The 18,112-nt window shown below is 41.0% G+C and overlaps 3 protein-coding genes across 4 annotated transcripts; 1 reads left to right on the top strand and 2 right to left on the bottom strand.

The window, feature by feature from the left end:
• Positions 1-556: 556 nt before the first annotated feature.
• adam8a (ADAM metallopeptidase domain 8a) lies at positions 557-8,738 on the bottom strand. Its single transcript, XM_031742971.2, has 25 exons — positions 8,605-8,738; positions 8,293-8,414; positions 8,116-8,189; positions 7,940-8,018; positions 7,188-7,264; positions 6,635-6,863; positions 5,937-6,014; positions 5,747-5,815; positions 5,189-5,358; positions 5,020-5,101; positions 4,793-4,935; positions 4,514-4,691; positions 4,329-4,418; positions 3,980-4,175; positions 3,802-3,883; positions 3,533-3,713; positions 3,363-3,449; positions 3,193-3,277; positions 2,747-2,858; positions 2,435-2,633; positions 2,187-2,234; positions 2,053-2,109; positions 1,852-1,902; positions 1,664-1,744; positions 557-1,411 (listed from the first exon to the last, which is right to left on the bottom strand). The coding sequence occupies exons 1-25, from the start codon at positions 8,648-8,650 to the stop codon at positions 1,367-1,369; spliced, it is 2,661 nt and encodes an 886-aa protein (XP_031598831.2). The 5' UTR covers positions 8,651-8,738; the 3' UTR covers positions 557-1,366.
• Positions 8,739-11,594: 2,856 nt separating this feature from the next.
• On the top strand, positions 11,595-14,969 carry znf511 (zinc finger protein 511). 2 transcript variants are annotated; one of them, XM_031742949.2, is made up of 6 exons: positions 11,595-11,875; positions 11,964-12,037; positions 13,523-13,724; positions 13,807-13,931; positions 14,262-14,498; positions 14,697-14,969. In XM_031742949.2, the coding sequence occupies exons 1-6, from the start codon at positions 11,729-11,731 to the stop codon at positions 14,767-14,769; spliced, it is 858 nt and encodes a 285-aa protein (XP_031598809.1). In that variant the 5' UTR covers positions 11,595-11,728; the 3' UTR covers positions 14,770-14,969. The 2 variants fall into 2 exon arrangements, with proteins under 2 accessions (XP_031598809.1, XP_031598808.1); XM_031742948.2 differs by having other exon boundaries at positions 11,597-11,875; positions 14,259-14,498.
• A 217-nt stretch (positions 14,970-15,186) lies between these two features.
• msx3 (muscle segment homeobox 3) lies at positions 15,187-17,831 on the bottom strand. The gene is made up of 2 exons (XM_031742959.2): positions 17,304-17,831; positions 15,187-16,941 (listed from the first exon to the last, which is right to left on the bottom strand). The coding sequence occupies exons 1-2, from the start codon at positions 17,662-17,664 to the stop codon at positions 16,535-16,537; spliced, it is 768 nt and encodes a 255-aa protein (XP_031598819.1). The 5' UTR covers positions 17,665-17,831; the 3' UTR covers positions 15,187-16,534.
• Positions 17,832-18,112: the final 281 nt, after the last annotated feature.

Below are 18,112 nucleotides of genomic sequence, written 5' to 3' on the forward strand. Positions count from 1 at the left end.
CAGAGTGTTCGCCATCTTTTGTAGTCAAGTTCTTGTAGGTTTTCTCTCCATGACCATGGAATAACTATGTCATCATGCACCTTAATTCTCTTCTGTGGTATTTCAGCTCTGTTGGCGTGGCTGAGTTGATGAGTGCATTCACGCTTTTCATGTGTCAGATTTGACTTTTTTCTTTTTCTTTTCTCCTTGATAGGTTTGTTTTGGCTTTTAAGCTGAAGGCAATCAATGTCTCCTTGGACTCTGAAAATGGGGAACTGTATAAAAATGACTATAACTTAAAGAGTTAATGCAATGGTTTCTTAAAAATCCCTTTGAATTAAAGCTAAAAGTCTGGACTCCATTCACATGTTGATGTGAATGGAGTCATTGTTTAGGTTTTGCAGGGAAAAACTACAGAATCAATCTATTTTTTTCCCCAACAAATTATAGACCTAATTGAGTTTTGCTCTCACATTAGGACAGAGCAAAAATATCAACAGAGAGTCACAGACGTTAATGTGAATACCTTCTGGATCATCTGGATATAAAGACAGAGAAAAGTGACAGAAACACTGTGTGTGATGGATCGCGTTTATTGCAAGCCAATAAATTAGAACATTCAGAACTGAAAGATTTAAAGACAAATCGAGGCTGAATCCCCATCATTGGTTTTATGAGTGAAAGGACTTTGTGATCATGTCTGCTGCATAGAATAATCAATATCCTTTGACATTTATCAGGTCAGCACGCAAAATAAAATGTACTGGTACATGTAGATACATGTACTGGTTCAGTCGCACAAAGTCAAGCATAGACAGGTCAGTACAAAGAGTTTTTAAAAAATTACAAGAAAAGACCTTCTTCAATTAAAAAAATCTACCTGTAAAGTGCTCATGCCACATTTTGAAATCCCTTAACAACCATATTTCCGAGAGATGCAGTACCAAAAAAAAATGTGAGGGAAAAGGAACAGTTACAGCATTGATAGTGCAGTTACCTTATAAAATCTTCACATATCCCAGGATTTAGGCAAAAAACAAACAAACCCAAAAACCAAATGTTTCCCTTTAAAAAGACTAAAATAAACGAAACAATCGTCATGGCAGCAGAGCCATTTGTCATTCATAAAGCACAGAATGTGAGTCTGCTGATCATTACTTCAGGTTTTCATTAACATACTGAAGGTCTACATAAGCAGTGGTAATCCTCAAGGAGACCACAAAAGCTGCGTCGCTTAACAAAGCCGATTCTTCAGCGGATCCTGTTTCTACTTTAAAACAGACGAGCGTCTCCAGACAGGATCTTCTTGGTCCTTTTAGGTGAGACAAAAACAATGTCCTCTGTCAGAGGATTTCAGTGTTTACACCTCGATGAATTAGTCCCACTGTCATCTGGGCCTGCTGGGAGGCATCAGGGCAGCCCTCCCTCCGAGCTAGGAGAGCAAATAAATAGTATTAGCACACATACTTGGGATGAGACATTTTCATTCTCCAAACTTGGTCTTGGTCTGTTTATTTCCCCATGTTAGTGCCTCACCAACTCAGTGGTGGTCAGGAGAAGTTTATATGCTTACTGATTCACTGACTGCTTGTTCATTACACTGCTATGCTAGGACAGAGCCAAAAACCACAGACATCTTCATAAACGTGATAGCTTCTGAGAATGTCTGAGTCTGAATACATACCAGCTGAGTGTGAGGCAATGAAGACAGGACTGCAGAGGGCTTTGGCTTCGCTGGAGGCATTGGGGGCTTTGGTTTCATGGTCTGAGAGACAAAACAGTTCATGTTTCAAAGAAGCAGCAAACGCAAGCACTGTTAAATGTGTATACGCAAATAATGAGTTTGATTAAGTGGTTTTTAACGTTATTTACCGGCTTTGTTGTGAGTGGTGGCAGAGGTCTCGATGGAGGCAGTGGCTTACTCTGAAAAAAAGAGAAAAAAAGTATATTTAAGACCAGAATAATGACACTAAAATAACAATTTTTAAAAATAATTACTTTTTTTTTTTTTTTTTTTTTTAATTTATTTTTTAAATTACTGCTTCAAAAGACAATGAAGACTTGCAGTTTTACCTCAGTAAAGACTGGCTTTCTTGAAACAGCTGGAGCCTGCGTGAATGGCTTTATAGCCTAAATAAAAACATTTATTTACTAGTTGAAACATATAAATAACATTTAAATGAAGCTGGAACAGGAGGTCAGATTACCTGCTGAAACACTGATGGCTGGGGTACGGCTGCTGCTTTCTTGGGCGGCTGTAAAGGGAGAAAATAGAAATGAGCGAAGTCTAAAATTTTATTTTTTAAGCCTTATTCCTCACTAGTTTTTGCAGTTTGACTAAACTATAAGTCTGTTTATGATTTGAATTTGGTCCAATAACACAGGCCAAAATCTACTGCCTCAGCATATTACGACACTCTGGTGGCAAATCTGCTACATCACAGAGGGTGCTCACCTCTGGAGCTGCTCGGCTGGGCTTTAGTGCTCCAGTCTGTGGTCTGGTAGGAGCAGAGAAGAGTGGTTTACATGCTTGAGTGGCCGACGACTCCAAAAATTTAGGCTGGCTGATTTGTGCTGATCCAAGAGGAGGCCTGCGTCGTTCGCTGCTCGACCGAAACAACGGGTTGAACTGTCCCGCGGAAGATGGGAGGTATCTGCAAGGAAATATGCACAATTGCTTAAAAGAAACTCTGACAAGCCTATAAAGTTTTATTTACTTATTGTGGTGATCCAAAAGCTAAAAGACAGGTGGAGCTCCTTTCTGTACCTCTTCGCAGGCTGTCTCTTTCTGACGTACCACATCAAACTCCCGATAACCACGAGCAAAAGCAGAAGTAAGCCAGTCACCAGTGACACTATGAACTTAACCAGGCCCGACGCTGTACACACACACAATTACACAACAGATTAGGCCAATGAGCTTTTATTGCCCGAGGATGAGCAAATAATAACATACGTCACTCCCCTCAGGAAGCAAAATCCTCTGTAACATAATTAGGGCACATGTACACACTAATGAGGAAATGCCACTGCATCAGTGTCCGCTTGTATTCATCAGAACAGAGCACGATTGTTTTAAGGCCCATGAGAAATTCAATCCAAGTATTGCAACTCAGTGGAAAACAGAGCATAAGAGTCATGTGTAAATCATGGTTATTAAAAGGTCAGGGAGAAGCGAGCTATCAGTGGGTGTATGTCAGGATAGTAGAGTACCTTGAGGCAGCTCGGACTGCTCCACATCACAGAAAGGTGGCGCCCAGCCAGGATCGCAGTGACACTTGCTCTCATGATTGCAGACCTGTAAGAGATCCCACTCATAGTAAGCATGTTGTGTTGCCATAAATCCGAAGTGCTTTACAGTGCCGAGGATCTAAAGTTCTCACCCCATGGTTGTTGCATTTGGCAGAGCAGTCATTTCTACCATACGTTTTTATGTTTTTTATCTCTTGACACTGTTGATTGTAGCATACCTAAAAGACACACAAAGACTTTGCAGGAATCTGCAGCGCATGGATGTTTTCTTCATGTTAGCTACAAAGAGCAGCTTTCTCACCATGTTGTTGCCGCACTTAGTGCCAGTAGGTACCATGCCCAGATCTTCGGGGTAGTTATCTTCAGGGTTCATAGTTGCCACATTGCACATGTCTCCATTTTCTACTTTGTAAAAGGACTTCCTGGATGTCACGGGGAACTCCCATCCGCCGGAACAAAAAAGTGTACCACAGGACTGATCTCTATAACCGAAAACCACAAGGGAAAGTTTCAAGAACAAACAGTACCACGAAGTGAATATGTGCCATTGTAGAGTTTTGGATTGCATACCGGCCTGGGCATCTCTGGTTAAAGTGTGTCTTTCTGCAGTTTCCATGCTGATAGAAACAAGCATCTGAAGCGACTTCAGCATCTGAAAATAATCACAGCAAAAAATACAGCTCGATGAGTCTTGATTATTAAGAATGAAGCACATCTGAAGCAAACTGTGATTCACTAGTTTCTTAACCTGGTCCCCAAAGCCTCTTGCAGTGATCCCGGCGTGAAGGGCACATTCCATTGTAGCAGTACCCTGTTCCATGGTTACATAGCAGGCCATTCTGGGTGTAGGCGTCAGTAGGACAGACAGAAGAGAAGCCGGTGCAATATTCTGCCAGGTCGCAGTCTCCTGCTTTCGGTCGGCAGACGCTGCCTGTCGGTTTCAGCTGCGGAGCGGAGAGGAACACAGATGGTGATGTACCGACTACTAAAATACACGCACTCACACATAAGCAGCCAGACGGCACAGTCAGACTGTGTCGTGTTATATAGTAACATAATTAGTATCAGTGTGACTTCACACAGTGAGTAGTACTTACTTGGCAGTTGTGGCAGCACTCTCCCTCTGCACACTGGGCTCCTGCATTCAGTTTGCAGGTGGTGGCGTTGCAGCAGGGATTCATGCATTCCTGGCAGGCATACAGAGGCATGCACATCTCAGTCATCTTTGTGTGTTTCAGTAATGGGAGTTTGAGTATACAAAACGAGCGTGATATGCACAAACCTTCACCGTGCCGCAGTCGCACTCCTCTCCAGGCTCTAAGAAGGCATTTCCACACACGGGGCCCCCATAAACTCGAGCGGTGGAAGGAGTATTGAGCAGACATGCCGGGTTGATCTCCTCCAAGAACTTGCTGAGCTGCTGCCGACTGCAGCTGCTGAACAGCTCCGGATACTTCAAGCTAGAGGAGGAGGTCGAAAATAAGACCATATCAGATGTTTTTCCTTCGAGGGTCTGCACATAGGAGGGCGTTCATGTGCACAGGTGCAAAGCTGAGCTTACCCAACGCTCTCTGACATGATGCAGCCTTTTTTTGACACAGAAGTGCCACAGACACAGTCTTCAGTGTCGTGGGACAAGCCCAGGTTGTGACCCATCTCATGCGCAATGGTGGAAGCCACTCCAATTGCGTTAGTGTTATGGTCCTGTGTGACATTTAATTCACAAACATTTAATTTCCACATCTTTCCACTTTTAATTAAAGCAAGTTTACATTGAAACATGACTACCTCATTGACAGCTCCAGAGTTAGAGGTGCACATAGCATTGGTGTTTGCTAAGCCTACAGTGGAGCCATCAAAATCCACAGCTCTGAAAGGAGAAGAGGCAAAATGTTTACAAATTATCTCATCATTTTTTAAATAGGTTTAGTGAGCAGTAGAAAGAGCAACATCTTACGTTATGAACTGCGCATTGTCATGTTTGGTCCTCGGCAGAAGGTGCTGCTGACGCCACTCAAGGAAGCGACGGAGCGTGACCTCAGGGTTAGTGCTGACCTGTATCTGATCTCTGTATGACCAAATATCCAGGCCGACGAGCATCACACGAATGCCCACAGGGCGATAGAGCTGAAACAGAGCAGCGCGGTGAGCGAAATCAGCTGAAATCAGCATTTGCAAAACCACAAAATGCTTCAAGCAGCAGATTTTATAATTGAGCAACAGGAAGCTAATGTTGGGTCTAGTGCTGCGAGATGATGCATACACGCTGGGAGTATGCAAAGAGAATTGTGGGGTATGTGTGAAAATTTTCAGCGATGGTGTGAAGATTCACAGTTAAAGTTAGATTTCCCACTGTGAGAAAAAAAAAACTTCTCCTTCATTTTACTGGTCAGATTCCAGTCAGTAAAGAACAAAGTATCAGGACACATTTCTTGCGTGAAATCCAAAGTGAAAGTAAAGCTTGAAGACGTGTGGGACACGAAAACACAGAAACAGTGCAGAGACACAAACGTACTTTGTCCACGTGGTTTGCTATTTCAAGCGCTCTTTCCTCTATTGTCTTCTTACTGCCAAACTTCTTATACTGAAAGAAACCATTATTTCACTTAGTATCACATTTAACAACATTACACGAACAAAAGAAGATCTTACACCTCAAAAAGTGTCTTACTTGTGACTAGGCAAAAGAAAAAGTGAGCTCAAACCTCTCTATGGTCAACCACAAGAACCAGCTCCACCGTCCTGGGTCTCTTCGTTCGCGCTGCTTTCTGAGCTCTGCTTTTCTGAGAAACACAAAAGAGACATGATATTAACAATGTTGAGCATATGTGTATGTGTACGTGCTTGGTTAGGATTATGTGGTTAAAGGCTGGTTAATGAAAAAAAAAGTTTCACTTCTGGGGTGACTGTGGTTCAGGTGGTAGAGCGGGTTGTCTACCAATCAGAAGCTCCTCCAGTCTGTGTGTCACAGTGTCCTTGGGAGAAACACTGAACCCTGAGTTACCCCAGATGTGAGTGTGAATGAAGTGTGTGTGATAGGGTGAATAAGACTTCTAGTATAAAGCGCTTTGAGTTTTTAAAGTTGAATAGAAAGGCCCTACATAAGTCCATTTGATGGTTTAAGTGCCTTTAGAGCAGTGTAACAGTGACTTTGTGCTAAAAATTCACACACTCAGTCACAGGTAATGACCCAAACGTATTAAAAGCGATCTATAACTTCTCTCTGTTGTGTTTCCCTTTCTTCTTAGATCCTTATGATGATAGAAAATTACTGATATTTTTGTATTGTCCTGTATCTGCTGTATCTGTATCATGCTTTTTTTTTTCTTTTTTTTTTTGCATAAATCTATGAAATGTGAAACAACACCATAAATCTGGATGTGTCCATCTTGTGTGTCTTTACCAGACTGGCGAGCCGGAACAGTCCAGACGGACGAGCTACATGATCATAGAAAGTGGTCGTGTTTCCATGGGAACAGAGGCTCCTCTTCCTTCTCAGGTGTTTGTAGTTGTAAACAGCATGAAGACCCTCATCGCTGTGAGTGTCGGAGCTCTGGCCGTCGTCCTGCTGTCCTGCCTCGGTACCAAGAGGCTCAATGAGGTACGTCTGGTCCCGGAGGCGCACAAACCCCCTACAGAGGTGAAAAAGGCAAACTTTTCAGCATGTCTGGTTCTCAAACGTCAACTTTCCCCTTTAATGACAGTAACAGAAGGGTTAATGAGAGAAGCCTGCATGCAAGGAGCACGAGTTACTGTGCATGCAGTCTTGATGATCTTTGGGAGGGATGCTGATCTTCCCTTTAGTTTGGGCGTGCTGGCCATGAGTCATAGACGAAGTCTTACCGTAACATAGCATCATGGTTTTTATTAAATTTGGGCACCCCTTCACGGAAAGAAACCTTTTTGTAATTAGAGGTAAAAGATGAAAGAAAAAAATTATAGCCAGCATTACTCACTTTATTCCTGAGCAGAGTCCAATGCTGGCAGAGGAGTCCTCCACTCCCACGATGTGTCCGTGGTAGTAGCAGTGAACCTGAACAGACAGCCATCATTTGTGCCAGAATTAATAATGACATTTGGGAATTTTTAATTTCCCAGATATCCCAGTGTGGTCTGGATGCTAATCTTAACCTTATATGTCATTTCCACTTCCTCCTGTTTCTTCCTGCTGCATGTGTGTCTGTGGTCATAAACAGGAACTTTGCCATTGAGAAACTCTTTTTTTATGCAATTTGATATTTTGAAACGTGCACGATGTACTGCACAAAATGCCCCGGATCTGATATTTGTAGCTGATAATTACAATTTACTGTAAAGTGTCTACTTTAGAAATACATTAACAGTAAGCGTGGATACAAATAAGAGAGCACAAAAGACCTGTTGTCTTTCTTCAGTTCAGAGCTATGATTTTAATATAGTCAAAAGATTTATGTTGGTATTTCGCAAAAGGAAAAAAAAATATATATCTGGTAATGGATGATAAATGTACAAACACCTCTGAAAGCAGTTGGTGGCACAGGATATCCTGCTTTCATGTGATTCAAGCCTGTGCAGTCAAATACTTATATGGCAATCTATACCAGTAAAAAGGATCTGAGAGAGAATGATTATGGAGTACCATGCTAAGCATCTTGTGCACTTTTACAAAAACAAAATAGACACATTTCCCCAATGGTGTAGACAAATAAAATAATGTAAAGATACATACACTTAGATCTGGAGTGGTTGAGATTTGGTCTCCCTGATCAGAGTAATGTGTCACAGAGAAGGTTTTACCCACTAGATTCCTGAAAAAAGAAAGTGCACAAATTGAGGAACCTGAAAGGTTTAAAAAAGCCTTAGAAAGTAGCTCAAAATCAAACAAGTCATTCAAAGTTTTCTCACTTGTTCTTTTCCAAATGCAGAGTGTGGTTTTGCCCTGCGATCCATATAGAGTACTGCAGTGCATCCGGGTATTTCTGTTCACACACACACACAAGAAGCAGAAGGGACTTAAATTCATTCTTCAGGTAACTTTTTTCTTAATGACCTGCTTCAACAGCACAGTAGAGTGAGTGTTACCTTGTGTGTAGCAGCAGCAGCAGCATCATCATTAAAAAGAGATGAGTCCTTCAGCCTCTGAGGTATCACTGTTTGGTACTTTATGACATGAGGTAGAGTCTCTACACTGGCTGTAATTATCCCTGCAAGTGTTAAATGATTTATTAGATAAATAGAAAGAAAGAAAGAAAGAAAGAAAGAAAGGAAGAAAGAAAGAAAGAAAGGAAGGAAGAAAGAAAGAAAGAAAGAAACAAAGGAAGGAAGGAAGAAAGAAAGAAAGAAAGAAAGGAAGAAAGAAAGAAAGAAAGAAAGACAGAAGAAATCTTTACATACCCCACGAGGAGAAGAAAATCCATATAAAACATCCAGAACTTGACATGTTGCTCTATCAGACACACTCTGTCATTGTGTGGTTGGCACTCTGAGGGAAATACAGAGGATCCTCAGCTCTCCGCCTCTCTCTCTCTCTCTCTCACTTCCTCTCTCCCTCGTAATATCCTGTAGCATCTAAATCAGAGCAACCACGAGTCACCACCAGAGACTGTAAAAAAAGAAAAAAGAAATTGTTAAAAAAAAATTGTCTCCAAATATGTTTTTGAACTCTGTAGTCTGTGATTTATATGAGGGGCTGAACGAGCAGAGTGAAGAAACAGACACGAATAACAGAGGCACTTTAAAAAACCACGCCTGGAAAGTCTGTGAAAGTTATTTCTGCAGTTAACTGAAAAAAAATGCTCTGCCACCAAAGTTTCACCCATCCTAACCACTCTCACAAACTGTTGAGTATCAAAGCTCACTGCTACAGACCGGTAAGAGTTATCTGTCTTAAGCTGTCGGGGCACATTGTTGTATTTGCAGCCATCTAGTGGTAATGTGCTTGAAGCATAGGCTTGAAGTTTAGGGATGTTGATTGGTGACCTGTGTTTTAATGTCTTTATGTCACAACAAAACGTATTTAGCGAGCAAAGAGGCTTTACTTTACAGACACAGCGGTGGAGACCCAGCAGCTGATGGCAAAGAATGTAGGAGCATTTTCAAGAACAATGAGCTGGCAACTGACTGGATGCCTTGTGAAGGGAAAACTATGTAGGTCTCACTACTGAAGAGAGATTGCCCTACAATCCAGTGCCCACTGGTATCAGACCACGGCCCGCTCTGTATGCAGTTCTCTGCATTAGCAGCCTGAGACCTGCCTTTGACTTTTTTATAACAAAGAAGATCTTTTAGCTGATGTGCACCTATAAAAAGCTGCACGGGAGGCGAAAGTATGAGAATTGGAGGGTGGGTGAGAGTGGAGATGAGAGCCTACCCCAGAATAAAGCTACATGTGGCATGTGGGATGACAAGACTCCAAGTTCTAAGGAGTTAAAAAGGAAAAGGGGTTCACACTCCAACCAACAGAGGAGCTCCAAGGACACGCTGACAACATCTTTACTTCGTTCACCTGTAACATGGTGGACTAATGTTGCCTGTATTAATTCATCTCCTTGTTTGTTTTGGGAAGTTGGCACTGGTTTGGAAGTGGTTTTGTGTGTCACATTTACTGTGAGCCAATGGCTGTGATGGGGTTAGATTAGTGGAAGGCAGGTGTATTTGATTGCACTGATACTAGTCTGCTTATAGCCCACACTACAACACTGCTATGATATTTTGTCTCTCTGTGCAGGTATGTCATATGATCAGATATAAGATGACTTGATTCAAATATGTTTAGGATAGATAGTTTGCTGCTCTGTGAATTGTATAATGAAGATGTAGTGATATTGTGTCTCTCTGTGCAGACCAGGGCCTACTATATGCTGCAGCCTAAAGGCAGAGTTGGGTTGCTGAGGCCGGAGTGATTACTGGCCTTCTACTTACAGGGTGGTGGGTCTTGGGAGACAGCTGCTGGTTGACATCTAAAGTGCAACTGAACTGAGGCATTGCTGGCTCTGGCCTTGGACTGTGGGTTTTATCCCTTTTGCAAGTGGGACACTGGACTGTTTTATCCCTTCATTTTTTTGATCATTGTACTAATAAATTATCTTTTAGAATTTTATTGGTTGTTATCTTTTGCCCATGGCTGAGACAGCTGGTCAGACCTAGAATCTGTGTGTGTGTGTGTGTGTGTGTGTGTGTGTGTGTGTGTGTGTGTGTGTTATGCACCTTGGCAGAGGAACTCCTCAGATGAAATCTGGCTCTGGTTGGCACATTTAGGGGAAACAACCCAGACCTACCTCCCCCAGCTGCAACAGAGGAAGATTTTGTCTGTCTTTGCCTTCACCAAAACTACCATGGCAGTATCCTACATTCCCAAGTGAGGGTGGAATGTGCTTCTTTAGAGGACAACACACAGGCAACCAACAGTCAGTGATGGGGAGAAGAGGAAGCCTGGACTACAAGAAGCACAAATACGGTGTGGATAACCTAGACAGGATGTTGGCACCCTGAGTTGTTGAAGGAAAACTAGCCGATGGCTGCTGGCTGACAAATTTTTTGTCATTTTAGTGGTCATTTGGTCATTAAATGGCCATTCCTGGCCACTAAGACGCCAAGTGGTAGTTTGTTTTTGGTCATTCATCACAAGAACTGATAATGCAAAGTTGAATAAATCATTGTCACTGTTACTGGTACTGACCTGTAATGACCTAACTAGCAGTTAAAGGGTTAAAAAAATAAAATAAAATAAAATAAAATCTGAATTTGAATTTGAAAATTTTTTTGGTTTTGATGACAAGGACTGATGCCAGTTTGAAAAATCAAGTGGAAATTGTTTAATATATATTCATTTTATGGCATTTTGTGAAGGTAAACAGAAGGTAGCCACTTTTGTCCATGAATATGCTGTGGGGGGGGGGGGTTTCTGTTTTTCTGTCACTGCACAAAAAAGTTATGACGCATATATAATCATTGATACTGTTAATTATTGAAATACCTTTAACTGCAATCATGGTTAGAAAATAGATTGCATGTATTATTTTGGGGGGAATGTGATTTTATGCTTTTCTCTTTGTAAATCATTAGAATTATGTGATCTAAATGGTATTGAAAGGGTTAAAATTCTGAATTTGAGTAAAATTTTGGTTTTTATAATTAGGGCTGATACTAATTTAAAATCAAATACAATTATTTCTGATGTTTTCTGATATTTCTTGAACTACACCAAAAACTTAATGCTCTATAAGATGAGAGCGGTAGGGTTTGAAATAACATTCCTTTGGAATAAACCTTTAATATTTATTATTATTATTAATTTATTTTTTATTTATTAAGTTTAAGGGAAGAAAGTGTTTCCCACAGCTGTATTAGGTCAAGACAGGGCCAGTCGACTAGTGTTCGATGATGACTATCAGGTGACGTCATAACCCCGCGCCAAAATACAACCGAAAAAGTAACATCGTAGCGACCATTGGACTTGATACCGTTATAATAGTCAACGAGTGTTTTGGTGCCCGGCCAATGAAAACGTGTAGAAGTGATGCTGCAGCCAGAAGTAGTCCAGCTTAGGACGGAGGGACGCGATGAGCAGCAGGAGCGGAGGCTCAGCGAGTCCGAGGAGGGAAACAACCCGTTCAGCTTCACGCCGCAGATCATCCGCCTGCACAAGGACCACGAGCTGTTTGAGGTAACCAAGCAACAAGAAACCGAGCAGAAAAGCAGGCAGCTGCTCGTTCTGGTAATGGCTGTAACGTGCAGATGTATGCTGTTTGCAGGACGGGGACATTCACAGACACATGTACCTGCAGGACCTCTACATCTCGGAGGCAGAAGACAAGCCAGCACTCAGGTGAGGGATGCAGGTTATACAAGATCTATCTATCTATCTATCTATCTATCTATCTATCTATCTATCTATCTATCTATCTATCTATCTATCTATCTATCTATCTATCTATCTATCTATCTATCTATCTATCTATCTATCTATCTATCTATCTATCTATCTAGTGTTAAAGCTATAAGCATGAGTCACTTTTACACAGCACATAAGTTACATTTGCCAATGCATGGGTTAACACACTCATCCTTTAAAATATCTCCTGAAACTTTCAAATTAGATTTTCATGTTGTTTTTAGGGTGAGCAGGTGTCACTCTTTATGTGTGCCTGCACAGACTTTGACCACTTGCCCTCCTCCCCCATGCTTTTGATTGGATCTTCTAAAGGCTGGCTTTTATTCAATGGTCGTGAAGAAATCAGTAAAGGCTGTCATCATGGCTCTCCTGCAGGTGAACATGCCAGGATCTCATCCTGGATCTCTCTCCCATCCCCTAAGCTTGCACCACAAAGTCAGATTTTTAATGGGTTATGATGAGAAGTACAAGTAAAAACAAATGCAACTACAATCAAGACTAGGAAGCTTTTTGTCCGTTATTTGCGAGTCTCTGTAAAAATCTGTTGCTCAGAGAGAAATTGCCATAGATTGACGAAACACTAAGTGAAATAAGAGATAAAGGTTAATGAAACAAAAAGGAAAATACAAGAGGCAGAAGACTTGCATAACTGACTTTCAACATCCTTTTACATATTTATTTCATCCTAAATTCCTGTGAGCATTACTCATCTATGGAAAGTCCTTTCTAGCGCTGAAAAAAACTACCTGTAAATAAAGATTTGGGGTTATTATCTCAAAATTTTGAGTCACCAACTCAAAAGTCTGAGAAAAGAATTAAAAATTTGACTTCATAATTTGAAATTTTGAGACACTAACCTGAAATTTTGACTTATGGATCACCAAAAATGTTTGTTTTTTTCAGTGGCAGAAACAGGCTTCCATATTAACCTGCCCCACATACTATTTGTCCTTTGGTGTCTTAATCCAGGTAAGGAAATCCCATGAAGTTGATTCAGTTCATGTGGATGTTATAATCACTATATTTGCAAATGACAAAAAAATAACACATTAATCCCACATTTCATTTTTGGGATCTTGTCACCTTAGTTGTTCCTGTGGAGGCAGTTATAATATTTAATATCAATCATTCCCAAATCATTTTAGATATAATGTAGACTAAGCTGATTACTTGTAAATAAAATAAGTAATCATATTTAGAAATAAAACGAGTCAAATGAGATGATTGCAACAGTAGTAGATTATGCACTTGGACATATTTAATTGAGAAATGCTAAAAGTAAAATGACAAATTTGCCCCAGAAGGGATCATTCTTTAGCAACAGTGCTGGATTTTTCTACTTGACTGATGACTTGTAATCTCAGTGTTGGTCAGACTGTTGATAACCTTCCTCCTCCTCCTCCTCTTGTCTTGTGTCAGCGTGTCCGAGTTTGCCTGTCACATCTCAGGCTGCAGTGCGGTCTTCAGTGCGCTGGAGGAGTACGAGCACCACTACAACGCCCTGCACAGGCACGTGTGCTGCTCATGCCGCCGCTCCTTGCCGAGCGCCCGGCTCCTGGACATTCACATTCAGGAGTGGCATGACTCTCTCTTTACTATCCTTGCCCAGAAACAGGACATGGTAAGTCGGTGTCAAATAGAGCTCTGCTGTTAGGAGATTTTTTTTATTTGAAGCACAATGACATTTTCTTCACATTTTTCAGTACCAGTGTTTGGTGGAGGGCTGCGGACAGAAGTTCAGGACTAGTAAACACAGGAAGGACCATTTAATAAGAATTCACAAGTATCCTCCAGACTTCAGATTCGATAAAACCAAAAAGGAGCGAGGGTAAGGCTGTGTTTTGTCCACTAGATGGTAGCAAAATGTCAAATTATGACTTTTAGTCAATCTCCTTATTGCCTTATCTACTCTATATATTCTTACATTACACTCTACATTATTGACTCTTTTATTATTTATTTAGTGACATGATAAGATCAGACACATTATAGCATAAGATTTTTTTTGCTTCTTTATTTATGCTGATGTGTAAAATTTGTATTTTTGTAGTATTTTTCTGACTCTGTGAAAGGCACAGTTTAAAATAGCATCACTTTAATATGTTTGCCATAAATAGCCTTATGTGTATTTTAAATATTGTATCTTTGTTAATAGAAGACGAGAGACAAAAAGAAAGGAGCAGAAAGACGCAGCCATGGAGGTGGTGGATGATGTGTGTGAGTCTGAGGGTGTCTGTGAGGTTATGTGTAACTCTCCGTCCGACGAACCCGAGGGAGGGGAATCCATGGAGACACACGAGTGTGAGGAAAAAGCCTCTACCGAGGACGTTCTTGCTGCAGCTCAGGACACTGAGGGCACAGGCATAGTGCCACGAAAACCTCAGTATTCCTACAGGTTAGCCTTTAAATCTGTATGTGTTAAGACTAAGTCAGCCATTTTTGAGATTTTTGCAATTAAAAAAAAATCCAGAATATTATGTAAGTTAAATATGTGTAAAGTACTGACTACAGTACATGTGTACTACAGTTTTTTAGCATTTAAAACTAAGCAATCTGAGGCCCAGATTTGAACAGCTGTGCTCTTTTCTCTCAGGATCCCCAACACCGTGTGTTTTGGTCACGGTTCTGTCCGAGGCTTCGGAGGACGGCGAGGAAGGAGGAAGTGAAGCATCAAAATCAAGGCTGCTATTTTCTGGCCTTTCAGATTTACAGCTTTATAACTTTTGCACAGAATACCTTCACAGTCATAGATGTTTTTAACCTGAAATAAAAAAAAAAGTTTTATTTTGCCAAAATTGCAAGTTTCCTTTTTTTTATTATTGTGTTTTTTTTGTTTGTGGTAAATAAACTGCATTCATGTGGTGCTGTTCTGGTGTTGCTGATCCCTCAGAGCACATTTACACAACAAGCAGCACTTACCCATTCACAATTCGACTGGAAAAACTGAAAAGGCATTTATTAGAGTTTTATATAAAAAAAGGGATGCAGTAATACTTAACTGCTATGTTTTCAATACAAAAAGCAGGTTTTTGGAGCCCACTTTAAGTTTTTTGTTAGGAGAAACAAAAGAGTAATGTCAGGGATTTTCATAATAAACTTTAATAATTGTACAAAACATCTTCCACTTGTGAAATATAAAATACACTGTACATTAATAGCTCATGTAAGTTGGTCTGCCGTGTTCAACACTTGGAGTGTTTGCAAAACTACACGAGGAGTTATCTACATTTAGTAATGAAGCTGGTCTCGAGAGCTCTTCTGACACCTGTGCAAAAACATTCTCCTTTTGAGGTAATGGCTCCAGTAAAGCAGGTTTATTGTATTTATGAAATGAGCACAGTTGTTAACGAGCTGGAAACTGTTGCTTAAATCTTATTGTTACAGTAAATTAACCTTTAAAGATCTTCTGGTTCTTACTTCAGTTAATGTAAAGCACTGAAGAACTAAGGCACAAAAGATGAAACGTGTAGAACCTACATTCTTTAAATATGTATGTTTTCGTTTTGTTGAAGAGGAAAGGCCTTTAAAGTCTTTTTAGAGTTTTACAGCCTCAGGGGCTTACCTCAGGAAGTGATTAAAGGATAACTTTAATTTTCTATATTTCCATTTTAAGTTCAGAGACCCTATTAAAACACCAAATCCACAGATTATCAACCATCACTTTCGCATCTTTGCAACATTAAAGTGTCAAAGTGATTCCCGTTATTTGTGAAGCTGTTTCTAAATGAGCGGTTATGCCCATTAAAAAATAAAATAATTTACCATACGTTTCTTTTTGGATAACATTCGAGCTCTGTGGCATGCATGAATAAGATAAATGACTATCAGAAAAATATAAAAAGTCAGCAAAACTGTCATTTAAATATTTTTGCTATAAATTAAAACTCTCCTTGAAGAGTGTTTTCAAAGCATTTAAAATAGAAATAATGAACAAGCCGTTGTCTTTCAGTGCGTCATTACAAGTTTTTGCTTTCAGCTCAAAGCAACAGGCTCTGAAAAAAAATCGTCTTCTGTGGTCCTCTTTTACTACAGTAAAATTACTGGAACTGAAGCATACCTGAGCTGGGACAGAAAACCTCGCTGTGCAGGTGAAGTTTGAAAACTGAATCTGAAAATGAGCTCAGCCAAAGCCACTGCGAAAATAATTTACCATAGCGTAAACTTAACATAAGTGTTTACTGAAAATAAAAAACGCAATCAACTGTTTTGTTTTTGTTCCCGGAAATAATGAACAGTTTTAAAATGAAGCGAGACTGTTATGTTAACATATCCCTGCTGTGGGTTATTATATTATTCTTTCCCCCATTAGCTCTTTAACGAAAAACATTTCATTCAATATGAGATTTCAGACAGATTATTTCATAAGAATATTTTTTGCTGGATAAAGCTAAGGCAGTTTCCCCAACGAAGCAGCTTAAAAGTTAGTATGAGTTAGGACAAGTAGTACATCCCATATGGTCCACTGAATAGTCCTGGTACGGGTAAGGCAGGCCGAGGTCCGTTCAGGGCCCCGTATAGCGCCGGGGCGCCTATTGGTGCGCTCAAGGGGAAAGGAAAGGCGAAGGCCGGGAGCAACGGCTTCGTGGCCAGCTTTAGTTTCTCCAGCTCGGCCTCCTGCAGTCTCTTGGCCTTGGCCCTGCGGTTCTGAAACCAGATCTTGACCTGGGTCTCTGTGAGGCTGAGGGAGCTGGAGAATTCCGCTCTCTCCGCGATGGAGAGGTACTGTTTCTGTCGGAACTTCCTCTCCAGAGAAAGAAGCTGAGAGGTTGTAAAGGGAGTTCTGGGTTTCCTGTTGTTCTTGTGTTTCCGTAGGTTGCACGGGCTCGGGCTGGGAAGTCCTGGAAATACAATTAAGAAGTTATCTACACTGCTAGAACTCGATTTAACAGCATAACCAGTCGTTGTTTGAAGTTTAATTTTTGATTGCGCATGGACTATAATCTGGAAGATCAGGGAAATATCAAACACAAGCTTTTTAATATCCTAACTATTCTACAGTCAGTGCACCTTTGCCGTTATTTACTCTTTGGAGGAAAGTTCAAGCTCCCTCTCACTGTTGGCTCTTAATATTTTTATTACAGACAATTATAATATTTAGTAATCATTTTGTTTATGCTTCTTTGAATATGTCTATACAAGTTGTTGACGTTTTTGTTTTAAATATCGCACAAAATGTCGCAATAGCGCATTCTTCACTCACTTGGAGGGGATGCGCAAGGCGCCTGCAACCAGGAGCTCGTCTCCTTGTCGCTGAGGTCCACCGCCTCCGGTTTAGACCGATAAAATCCTCTCTGTGACGCACACTCTGCGTCCTCTATCCGGACGGAACCCGAGCCAGGCTCTGCGTCATGGAGGCTTCTGCACGGCGTCCTGTCTGATATGAGTGATTCCACACTGAAAGGCAGATCTGAACTTTTGGTTTTACACCTTCTAACAGGTGACAGGTCCAGCTCATCAGTTCCAATTCCATCAGCGGCTCTATCCTCCGACGAAGTCTCCCCGGGAGCAGCCACAGGCGGTGATCCTTGCGCAGGATTCATTACGCACGACTGCGGTGCCATACAACTAATTTTCCTGCCGCTCTCTCCTACACTGTTTATGTTTTCGTGGCTTCTCTTGAGGAGATAAGTGCTAGTGCAGATGTTCCTCCGATGACGCTACAGCTGTGTGTTTTTCAGGCTTTTACGCACAGACTTGTCTCTCCGTTAGCGCAGTGCCACAAGTTCCCCTTCCATCTTGCCTTCTGCCTATCAGTCTTTAGATGTTTCCACGTGACCAGGCTAAAGCGGTTTCTGATAGGCCGAATTTGTAAAGACAGTGTTGCGGTCCATTTTATACGCTGTGGTTTCTGACAGATGTAAACCTCTCGTCAGTGGCACAGCTCGAGTTATTCTATGTAAGGTAGGTCAAATGTGCAGTTCCTACCTTTTAAACACTCTTTGCTGGAATCCAAAATTTAAATCTGCACTGGTGAATATTTTTATTTAGAGTTTATCAATTCACCATTGC

The sequence above is a fragment of the Oreochromis aureus genome, linkage group 13 (assembly GCF_013358895.1).
Source record: "Oreochromis aureus strain Israel breed Guangdong linkage group 13, ZZ_aureus, whole genome shotgun sequence".
Taxonomy (NCBI): Eukaryota; Metazoa; Chordata; class Actinopteri; order Cichliformes; family Cichlidae; genus Oreochromis; species Oreochromis aureus.